Source organism: Talpa occidentalis, unplaced genomic scaffold (assembly GCF_014898055.3).
Source record: "Talpa occidentalis isolate TD23 unplaced genomic scaffold, MPIMG_talOcc4v2.1 talOcc4.16, whole genome shotgun sequence".
In the NCBI taxonomy this organism is placed as follows: Eukaryota; Metazoa; Chordata; class Mammalia; order Eulipotyphla; family Talpidae; genus Talpa; species Talpa occidentalis.
In genome coordinates, this window is record NW_023601653.1 from 65,440,416 (window position 1) to 65,453,004 (window position 12,589).

The following is a 12,589-nucleotide window of genomic DNA, read 5'->3' on the forward strand; positions in this document are numbered from 1 at the left end:
CTGCTAATGTTGACAAATCACCAGGAAAATGCTTACCTGGGGCCTCCCCTGGTGGCGCAGGCAGTTGAGTGCTGTGCTGTGAAGCTGTCTGTAGCCTCTGTAGCACTGATTCAATCCTGTCTGGCCGGCGAGGGTCCCACATGGCTTGGCAGACCTCTCCCATCGAACCCGCTACTCCCCTCAGCAATTTATTTTGGTCAGTCTGCCTGTTCTGTTTCCCGCTCTGTCTCTGGTGAATCCTCTCACCTTCCTGTGAATCTGGCCTGTACCCTGGTTCTTAAATAGATAAATAAATCTTAAAAAAATAAAAATAAAAAAATGCTCACCTGGTGTTTCTTTTCTTTTTGTTTTGTTTTGTTTTGTTTTTGTTTTAAATAGTTTCTGCATTCAACAGGACTTTTTTTTTTAAGATTTATTTATTTATTTACACAAGCACTGGGTACAGTCAGAAGAGCGGGAGGGTGAGAGGATTCACCAGAGCCAGAGCAGGGAGCAGAACAGGTAAACTGACGAAATACACTGATGAGCAGCAGGCGACAGAAGAGGTCTGCGCGCCATGTGGGACCCTCCTCCAGCGGCCGGAGATCGAACCGGTGCTGCAGAGGCCGCGGGTAGCTTCTCAGCCCAGTGCTCAACAGCTGTGCCACCGGGGAGGCCTTGTTTCTTTCTTTTTATTTGGGGGTGGGGGTGTAGAGAACTGGGGCATAAGCAAGAGGTGAGGGGGTGAGAGGATTCACCAGAGACAGAGTGGGGAGCAGAACAGGCAGACTGACTGAAATGCACTGCTGAGGGGAGCAGTGGGTGAGACAGGAGAGGTCTGCAGAGCCATATGTGGATTAGCTCCCTGGGGGGGCATCTCCCTCAGGCCATAGTGGTGATAGCCTCTCAGCCACCAGGGAGGCCCTTACCTGGTGTTTCTAGGCAAGATTCCCTTCATCATTCAATAATGGTTTTGCCTTATGTTGTAACAGTTTTTCAAATATCATTGTGTTTACTAGTCTATGTTGTATGCTACATGTTTCTGTCTTTTCTTGTTCTTCTTTCCTTATATACTGAGAGTTAAAATAGTTGAAATGAAAATCAACACGCAAAAGTCAGTAGCCTTCCTATACACAAACAATAAATCTGAAGAAGAAGAAATCAAAAAAACCACCCCTTTTATTATCGAAACAAAAAAAATCAAATATTTGGGAATAAATCTAACAAAAGAGGTAAAGGACCTATACAAAGAAAACTATAAAACACTGTTAAAAGAAATAGAAGAAGACACAAAGAAATGGAAAGACATCCCCTGCTCATGGATTGGAAGAATAAACATTATTAAAATGGCCATCCTACCAAAAGCAATATACAGATTCAATGCTATTCCAATCAAAATCTCAATGGCATTCTTCAAAGAAATAGAACAATTATTGATGAAATTCATATGGAATCACCAAAAACCCCGAATAGCCAAAGCTCTACTGAAAAAAAAAGAAGGAAATGGAGGCATCACACTCCCAGACTTCAAACTATACTACAAAGCCATAATCATCAAAACTGCATGGTATTGGAACAAGAACAGACATACAGACCAATGGAATCGAATAGAAAATCCAGAAATAAACCCACAGATTTATGGTCAACTAATCTTTGACAAAGGAGCAAAGACTATGCATTGGAGCAAAGAAAGTTTGTTCAATAAATGGTGCTGGGAAAACTGGGTCGCTACATGCAAAAGAATGAAGCTTGACCACTACCTCACACCATACACAAAAATCAACTCAAAATGGATTAAAGAACTAGACATAAGACCTGAAACCATAAAATACATAGAAGGAAATATAGGCGAAACACTACGGGATTTGCACATCAAAGACATCTTTACAGACACATCACCCAAAGCAGTGATAGTGAAGAGAAAGATAAACAGCTGGGACTACATCAAATTAAAGAGCTTCTGCACAGCAAAAGAGACAATAACAAAAACAAAGAGAAACCCCACCAACTGGGAGAACATTTTTGCACCCAACACTAATGATAAAGGACTGATCACAAAAATCTGCAAAGAGCTGATGAGACTCAACAACAACAAAGAAAATAATCCAGTCAAAAAATGGGCAGAAGAGCTAAAAAGAAACTTCTCTGAAGAGGAAATGAAAATGGCCAACAGACATATGAAAAAATGTTCAACATCACTTGTAATCAGGGAAATGCAAATCAAACTACCATGAGATACCATCTCACACCAGTGAGAATGGCACATATTAAAAAAACTAGCAACAACAAATGTTGGCGAGGATGTGGAGAAAAAGGAACTCTTGTGCACTGTTGGTGGGAGTGCAAACTGGTCCAACCACTATGGAGAGCTGTGTGGAGATTTCTGGACCTACTAAACATAGAGCTTCCATATGATCCAGCAATTCCACTCCTAGGTATTTACCCAAAGGACACAGAAACATCAATTCCAAAGAGCACCTGCACTCCTATGTTTATAGCAGCACTGTTTACAATAGCTAAGCTTTGGAAACAACCCAAATGCCCAAAAATAGATGACTGGATCAAGAAGATGTGGTACATATATACCATGGAATATTACTCAGCATTCAAAAAAGATAAACACATGCAATTTGCAGCAACATGGATGGCACTGGAAGGGATCATGCTCAGCGAAATAAGCCAAAAAGAAAAAGAAAAATACCGGATGGTCTCACTCATAGCAGGAATCTAGAAAACTTAAATAAGGGACCAGGAAAATGAATATAAGAAAGTGAAAATCAAAATCAACAAAAAAACTATGAACCAGAGACACTTTTTGGGGGGTGGGGGGCGGGAGGGGAAGGATTGGGGTCAGAATGGGGCGTTTGCAATTGTATGGGGGAATATAAAAATAAAATTTAATATTTAAAAAAAAAAAAATAAAAATAAAAAAATAAAAAGTGTTGACAAGTAAAAAAAAAAAAAAAAATAAAATAGTTGAAATGTTCTTTAGAATGATTAGTGGCACATCTTATTAAATAACATAGGGGATGCAAGTTAGTGTAGTTTCTATGGAAAATAGTATGGAGATTTCTTAAGAAAATAGAAGTAGCAATTTTGCATGATCTAACAATAACTGAAGTGGGTATTTATCCTAAAAATATGAAAACTTTAATACAAATGTATGACTATGTTCATAGTAGCACCGTCCATAATTGCCAAGTCATGAAACCAACCTAAGTGACCTCCAATAATAGATAAATTGTGAGATATATATCCAATGGAATACTACACAGATACTAAAAAGATGAAATAGTGACTTTTGGGGAAAAAATGGGTAGAGTTTGAGGTAATTATACTAAGTATATAACTCAGAAATTGAAATATAATTGGATGCTTTCACTTACCTGTGGACTATAAATAACCAAAAAACATACCCAGATGAAACACATCAGGAATAAATCCTGGACTTAGTAAAGAGAATTAAATGGCTACCAAAGAGAACAGGTGAGGGAAAGTAGAGAGAGGGATGGGACAGGGACTTGGGTGTTTTGTGGAGGTGAATGAATCATGTGCACATATGAAGCAAAAACATAACCTCCAAATTAAAATTTAAAAAAATATGACATTAAAAAAACCTATTGCTAATTATATTATGATTTTAGAATACTTTTATTATTACAATAAGGACTTACTAAGAGTATAAGGAAAAGAAGTATGTCATGTCAAGAGTTAACAAAATTGTCAAAATATGGAATTAAACACCTAAGATACAACAAAGCCTATGTTTTGAAAGTTTGTGATTGAGATGGAAGCAAGTTAACAACATGGGTGGAACCAATATATTTTAGAATTTGAGAACAATTTCTCAGAGACACTTATCCATGGACAAACTCAATGACATACAATAAGCCCATACTCTCCTATAGTGTGGAGGTGTGTGATGAGATAAACTGTCTTCAGAATAGCCCAAATATAACAATTTCCTGTTCAAACTCTAAGTGACATTTTGATGAGAAATCTACTTTTTCCATTCTTGCTTCACTCAGCCTTCACAGAACAACTGTGAAGATCACAGATATTGTTTTATTGTTTACAGGAGTAACCAGGTCTCCCACTAGAGGATAGACAACTTCCTGGCTCACAGAAGGTATGTGCTGCTCCTCTCCTGTCTCTGCTGTCTTCACTCTCCAGGCAATTTTAGTGGGAGATTACAAATGGCACATGTGTTGTAACAATTAATATATTATTTACTATCAAATAAAAAAAAAACACTAATATCTTTATTTAAGTAATTCAGAGTATAAAATAAGAAAAAAATATGATGTTCAAAGATTTCTTAGCATATTCATATTCTTGCCAATGGAGTATTAAACAAATCAAATAAAGTATTAAACAAATCAAACACACTTGCATAATCAGGTTTGTAAATCAATGCAGTTTAACCTGAAATCCCATAAGCAACATGACAGGGATTGGTTTATTTTGGAATTTGTAAAATTGATTTACAATACTCCGATGATTCAGAAAGACAGGATCCCATTTCTTCAGGCATATGTTACATTTACAAAGTATGCTTTAAAATTTTCATGATTTATCAGAACTCTACAATAATTAGAGATAAATACAATACCCTAACCCTTCATCCCATTTAAAAAATAAATTTAAGACACTAAATAAATTTTTGTGTAGGAAATAAATATATACACTAGTACTATCATTGCCCCAACTTGAGAACACTCTATGTTTAACCATTCATGGATTTTAAAATTGCTGTATTTTTTTCTACTACCATTTTAATTTCAACAGTTATACTATAGTGTTAAATTGTGTCTGAGAAATTAAACTTAAATTAATGAGGATATTATTATTAAACTTTTTATTCCTTGCTAATTATTTGCTTTACACTTCAACAAATGGTAATGGTCAAACATTGAAGAACATTTTTAAAACTAAGTATTCTGTCAATATCAAGTAGCACCTGAGCAAGGCTCTGAGACTTTTACATTGTTCAGTTGCATGAGTCTGGTAGCTCCTGCCACACTCCAACCTCATTGGCTACATGAGGTCTTGTCATCATGTGCACCATTAACTACTTTAGTTCAGTGGTCACAGAGCAGAGCTGCAGAGATGAGTAACGGAAGAGTAACCTATGCAGAGCTGAAAGTGGCAAAGGGCGCAAAAAGACACCAGATAAAACCCAAGGGCACCAAACGCTCCGTTTCAATACCAGAGAAGGAAATAACCTACGCAGATTTAAATCTTCAAAATGTTTCGCCGGCTCTTCAAGGGAATGACAAGAAGTACCACTGCAAAGGTAAAATATTTACTAGAGACACAATAGAACTGTTCTAGTATGTGCAATGATGAGTAATTTTTTTTCCAGGTATTGTTATAATTTATAACTGTTGACCAACAACACATAGGGTATTATGTTTACTGAAAATGCAATGGATATCCTGGGAGAAAAGTTACAATGGGAGATAAAGGTCTGGGGTCCAAGTTTATATATGTGACTCTCTGCATATGAAGATTCTCTTGTCTATAAACTGTCTGAACAACTGTCTCCTTCTGTCCTTTCTCAACTTTTCCATTTCTCTCCTTGCAGGCTTAGCAGCAACTCCAGAGAAGCTCATTGCTGGGATCCTGGGACTGACCTGTCTTGTCTTGATATGCATAATTGTAGCAGTGATCATTATTTACTGTAAGTAAATTTTGGAAATATCAGAGAACTTTTCATTTTAATGATCATCTGTGCCTTTAAATATTTCACAATATTAAGGAAGAGAACTAAGAGAACTCTCATTTTAATGTATGCATTTAGACTAAATATGGAGTGGTTATTCTGAATTTGTCAAAATACAAATAATAAAATGTATGGAGTACTATATATATTAAGATTTCAAAACTCAAAAACAATCTTTAGAAGGCTGAAATCACTTATTGAGGAGTAGGAATTAATTAAGAAGACTGGTGAAACAAAGACTGGGTGAAGTCTGGTCCTTTATGCTTTTGAAATATTTATTCCCAAATGCTCATTATTTTATTCAGGATCCTTCTGAAATTAATTTTGCTCCAGATAATTGTAATCCTGAACAATATAGCAAATTTCAAAGTAAGAAATTAAATTTATGACTTATTTAGATCAACATCAATATTTATAAGAATTACTCTAATTTTTCTAGTGTCTGAAACATCGGAGGGAAAATCACCAGCCCAGACAACAGGGAATCAAACAGGTATACAGCAATTTTCAGAGTTGAGTTATCAGTACAATTCATATTTATCTCTATCTTACACTACAAAAAAATTGTAACTAGTATGTTGATGAAATGAATTTCAAAATCAGGTAATAAACAAGCAATGCATATAATATTCCTTTGTATACAGCAAAGAGAAAAACTCACTTCAATCACCATACCAATGTTGCCAGTTGGCTCAAATTTCTGGTTGTAATAGTATATTATATATAATATATATAAATATAAATATATAAATATAATATATATCAACAATAGGAAATATATAATAAATCATGTCTTTGTTCATTGACTTTCAGGACATAGATAGAGTCAATATTTTTTGTGAGTGTTTGCTTTATATGAGCCCATAAATTAATGGATGAGAAACTGATCTTTCTTAGTGACTCTGTGGATGTGTGTTTGTTTTTTTTTTAAATAAATATGTAACAGCCTGTGAAATGCAGAGCTATATAATTAAAATATCTCATTCCTATGCATACAAGTAAATTCATTTTCAGTTTTGAAAATTCAAATTGTTTGTTTTGGGTGATAATTTGTAATTTTCTTCAGGCCGTCACTGTGGCCCTTGTGCAAAGGAGTGGTTAACATACTCTAACAGCTGCTATTACATCAGTCCTGAGAAAAAAACCTGGAATGAGAGCGTGATGGCCTGTGCTGCTAATAACTCTCACCTGCTCTACATAGATAATCAGGAAGAAATGGTAAGATTCTAAATATTTGAAATGTTTTATTAAATGTAATTTCAGTCAGTATTATATTTGCAGGATTCATCCGTCTTTTGTACATATTTTCAGCCTATTTTAGAGTCTCATATTTCACGGTTTGATGTCAAATATTTCATTTATACTTTTATATCATGGATGCATGTTTGATAATTTCCAAGTCAAGCTTTTCTTAGAAAACCATGCTATACATGGTGCTTTTATCTAAAATAAGCCTCTTATCCCATACATGTGCTTTTATCTAAAATAAGCCTTGCTACTTAATTTTACCCCAAGAAAACTAAATTCTACATATTTGTCATCAAGTGAAAAGACAGATAATTGCAAATTGGATCATTAACTAGAAGTTTCCAGCCCTCACATGCCCTCCCCTGCCACATTCTTCATCTTTCCACCCTCCCATGCTTTATTCTAGAAAAATTATGGTTGTATATATTGTGTTAAGTCTTTAATCCATTTTGACTTAAGTTTTGTATATGGCTAAAAGAAATGTTCGATTTTTTTTTTTTTTTTTTTTTTTTTTTTGTGCATGAAATAGTCAGATTTCCTAACACCATTTGTGAATGAAACAGTCCTTTCTCCACTGAGTGGTCTCGGTGCCCTTGCCTGGTCAGGTATTTCTGGATACCTTGTGAAGTTGTTTCCATGGCAGAGCAAGGGTTTGGGGTTTCCTTGTTGATCCCTTTCAACCCAAAATTGTGTCCAAGGGCCTCCCTGGTGGTGCAGCGGTTGAAAGCTGGGTTGCGAGTCTGCCCGCAGCCTCTGCAGCGCCAGTTCGATCCCCGGCCACTGGGTGAGGGACCCACATGGCACGCAGGCCTCTCCTGCCGCCCGCTGCTCCCCTCAGCAGTGTGTTTCGGTCGGTCTGCCTGTTCTGTTCCCCGCTCTGTCTCTGGTGGATCCTCTCACCCCCTGCATCTCTGGCCTGTATCCCAGCTGTTGTATATATATAAATGGGTAAATCTTTTAAAAAAAAAATGGAAAATTACTATAGAAATTAGGATACAAGAGAAGAGATGACATTAAATCTGCACATTCTTGGCTGATGAAAAATATGTCAACATGTGTAGAGAACAGATGATCCCACTAAAATCAAAAATGAAAAGAACAACAACAATTAGAAAACTGATTGCAAAGTTATGAGCAATCCTCCAAACCCACACATACATATACACACACACAACATACAACACACACATCAATGGCATGTTGGAGTCCTGACAGAAATTCAAATCATAATCAAATGACTAAACATTGACAACAATAAATAGGACATAATCTTGAGACATAACAGGCAAGATTATGTGATAATCTGAATCATGTGAAAATCAGGGATTAGGTGAGATAATGTTCCACCTCTACCAGCAGTTAGGCTGTGTCATCTCATAGAGAACCTGCATTTGTCTTAGACACAATTTTGTGGGTTTTTTTTAAAGATTTATTTATTTAAACAAGAACTGGGTACAGACCAGATGTGCGGGAGGGTGAGAGGATTTACCAGAGACAGAGCAGGGAACAGAACAGGCAGACTGACTGAAATACACTGCTGAGGGGAGCAGCGGGTGGCAGGAGAGGTCTGCACGCCATGTGGGACCCTCCCCTGGAGGCCGGGGATTGAACCGGCGCTGCAGAGGCTGCGGGCAGACTCGCAACCCAGCTTTCAACCGCTGCACCACCAGGGAGGCCCTCCATTATATTTTAAAGGCTTAAAGAAATATGAGCTTGCCTCAGTCCTTACCTGGCAAATTCAGCAAATCCAGCATTAGAAAATCTGATGTAATGAGCTGAAAAATTAGCAGGCTATCTAACAACCTTCCCCGCCCCAGTGTTATTCAAGTCTGCCCTCTGGTAATAAAAGCACTGATTTTTGCAGTCTTCCCCAAATAGTGAAAATTATTCTTATTCTGGGAATGAGCTGGGAATGGGGAGGCATGGGAGCTCTTGGAGGCAAGAAGACCATAATACATTCACTTCATCATTTGAATCTCTGGCAGTTTTTCCCTTGACAAATACTTCACAAAGTCTTATTAGGTTTTGATAAATTTTCAGAGGCCTGAATTTTTTTTTTTTTTTGTAATTATTTTTGTCAATATATCCTCCTCACTGAAGTCAGAGCAATTCTTTTTTCTCATGGTAATAGAACATTACCATGGAAATTGTAATAAGGGCGTTTCCGTTACCATGGGAAGGACAAATTAATAAAAAAATTAAAAGACTATAAGTGAAAATGAAATAGCTATTTTTACTACAGCATTCAGATTAGTATAAAAGATTTTATTTGACTTCTTACAACTTTTGTTTTCTCATAGAATTTTTTGAAAATATTTTATATCTTTCCATGGATTGGAGTCTCCCGCAGAACCAGTGGGGATAATTGGGTGTGGACAAATGGCTCAGTTTTCTCTTCCAAACTGTAAGTTTCTCTTTTTTTTTTTTTTAAGATTTATTTATTTTTATACAAGAACTGGGGTACAGGCCAGAGATGCGGGAGGTGAGAGGATTCACCAGAGACAGAGCAGGGAACAGAACAGGCAGATGAACCGAAGAACACTGCTGAGGGGAGCAGCAGGCGAGACAGGAGAGGTCTGCTGTGCCATGTGGGTTGCTCCCTGGCCAGCCGGGAATCGAACATGCGCTGCAATGGCTGCGGATTGCTTTATAGGTTGTGTCCCAATCCCTGAGCCACCAGGGAGGCCCCACTAAACTCTAAGTTTCTTAACAACTCTTATAGTTTATGACTGGAAGGAATTCATCTGAGCAAGAAAAAGCAATATGTGAACAAATATTTGTTTCCATTGAAGAATAACTGGAAGATTCAGATTTAAGCATGTAATAGTGTCTAAAATATTGCTAGTTCTTCAAAAAACGTTACATGTTTGCCAAGATTAATTATGTACTGTGTTCTATATTTCAGGTTGACGATATCAGCATCTCAGGAATCGCAGGGCAAGAATTGTGCATATTTCAATATTCAAGATACCCGGCTTTTTACTGAATACTGTTCAGAAACAAAAAAATATGTATGCAAGCACCGGGTACATGAGCTTACCTAAATTTTGTATATGCCATTCTCGCTAACTGTAAAGAACACATTTCCAGTTTCTTTAAAAGTTATGTATTTTTTTTTGTTTATTATTTAAATTTTTTTCTAGCAGTTTTGAAATCACACAAATTCAAGAAAATGGTAAAAGATTTCCACACAGGCATATCTTCCCACATTAAGAACTCCACTATCCAAAATTGTTCCTCTGCTACAGAATATGTGTCTTCATGGCTCACATTAATCACCCAGAATCCATCATTCACCTGAGGCTTCCCCTTGGTATTGTAGATTTTTTTTTAAGATTTATTTATTTATTTATAAAAGAACCAGGGTACAGGCCAGATGCACAGGAGGGTGAGAGGATTCACCAGAGACAGAGCGGGGAACAGAACAGGCAGGCTGACAAAATACACTGCTGAGGGGAGCAGAGGGCATGATAGGAGAGGTCTGCCATGCTATGTGGGTCCTTCGCTGGCCGGCCGGGATTGAACCGGTACTGCAGAGGCTACAGACAGCTTCATAGCACGGTGCTCAACCACCTGCGCCACCAGGGGCAGGGGAAGCCCATATTGTAGAATTTTTTGAGAAGTCTTTTTTAATATGAAATTTTAAATTGTATACCTATGTATATATTGTATATTTCTAAATCTTTTGCTATCTATTAAAGTAAATCATGTACAGATTGTGAATTATATTATTGAGCTATTATATATAGATCCTCAATAAGGTGAATTATTTCACTCATATTTTCAAGGTAATTGATTCTTCCTAGCCCTTAAATATTTCAAATCTCGCATAGAAAAATGTACAAGAATTGAGTCAGGAGTTTGAAACCAAGATAAGTTTGATGTAAAGATTATTTAGAGGGGCTGTCCTCCTAAGAAAAAATTACAAAACAAAAAATTACAAAGAAAACCTTGGGGTGAACAGCAAATAGCCAAAGGAGGGATTGCTTGGATTCCAGGCCTCCCTGAGGATGTTTTTTAGTCTTCTGCACTGAAGACATGTGGCTGCAGACAGTTTCCTGGTGTGATCTCTGGCTGGTCTGGAGACAGAGATACCACAGTCACGGATTCAGAATGGAGAGGACGGATCTCAGGACTGTGGAGCAGGAAGACTCCCTGACAGAGTGTCTTCAGGCAGCTGCTGGAGGGCAGGGAACTATAACTAGGACTACTTAGAAAGCTGGCAGGAGGTGAGATCCCCAGCACCTCTTCCATGGGTGCCCCGACAGCTGCGTCTCAGCCAGTGGAGCAAACACCAAGAAGCTTCCAGGAAGTGTCCCTTCCCTGCAGTGTCTCCCCAATACCTCTTACAGCAAAACTAAACATCATGTGTGCCAACAATGGAGAAAAATTTAGTGCCATTATGTCAGAATAGGACAGTTATCTCAGCATAAGGATTGATTTGGAGCTGAGAGTAATAATCTATTAATTGGCACTCAAGTTTACCATGCAGCAATCACAGAGTTGCTCTATAAAAGCCTTTGGATCTGTCCTACTTACTTGGAAAACCAACACGAATATTTTGAATCAGATTCTTTTTCTTTTTAACTGATGTACTGTTGTTTTATAATACTATGTATATTAAGTTTATAGCTTTACATCTTGATGAATTTGTATTCTACACCACAGACACCACCAAAGTTTCAGAACCATTCACCACTGTAAAATTGATCCCCAACTGCTTGTTCCTCTCATCCCCTTCCATTATGGTAACTGCCTTTTTGCTGTTTTGTCTAAGAATTTTGTTGTTGTGTTTTACTGGTTTCTTTGTATTACACTCATGAGTGCAATCATACCATAATTGTCTTTCCCCTTCTGACTTAGTTAACTTAATTATTTCAAGTTTTATCTATGTGTCACAAATGATAAAACTGCACTTTTTAATGCTGAGTGATATTACTTGTGTGTATGTGTGTGTGTATAAAATGACATCTTTATCCAGTCATCTTTACATGGGCATTTAGGTTGTTAATGTCTGGACTTTATGAATAATGTCTATTTAGATCATGTCTATTTTTTTTCATTGTTTTCTTTTCAACATTTTTTGGGGGGATTGAGCTGTGTGAGTTCTTTATATATTTTGTATGACAATCCCTTGTTGATGTATGAGTTGCAACTATCTTCATCCAGTCTATAAGAAGTATGTTTTCATGGTGGTTTCTTTCAATGCACAAAAGCTTATTATTTTGATGTAGTCCAATTTATTTTTGCTTTTGTTTCCTTGTCATTGGAAGACATCTTTAAGCATACATCAAGGACTGTTTTTCCTATGTTTTATAACTAATTTATAGTTTTAGGTTGTTCATTCAAGTCTTTAATCCATTTTGAATTATTTTTTGTGTATGGTGTACGTGGAATATTTCATTCTTTTACATGTGGATATCCACTTGTGGAAGAAAATTTCTTTTTTCTATTGTATGTTCTGGCTCCTTTGTCATAATTTAACTGTTGCTATATGTGTGGATTTATTGGGGGTCTCATTATGTTCCATTGTTCCATGTGTCCATTTATTCTAACACCATAATTTTTTTGATTATTATTGTTTTGTATAGTTTGAATTCAGGGAACATGATACATAATGAAATTATTTTTTGGTAA

General features: G+C 36.8%; 1 protein-coding gene across 1 annotated transcript; it reads left to right on the forward strand.

Moving 5' to 3' along the window:
* The first annotated feature begins 5,088 nt into the window (after window positions 1–5,088).
* Window positions 5,089–9,938, forward strand: LOC119247007 (NKG2-A/NKG2-B type II integral membrane protein-like). Its single transcript, XM_037513234.1, has 4 exons — window positions 5,089–5,275; window positions 5,567–5,662; window positions 6,771–6,922; window positions 9,858–9,938. Exons 1-4 carry the CDS (start codon window positions 5,089–5,091, stop codon window positions 9,936–9,938), a joined length of 516 nt encoding a protein of 171 aa, XP_037369131.1.
* Window positions 9,939–12,589: the final 2,651 nt, after the last annotated feature.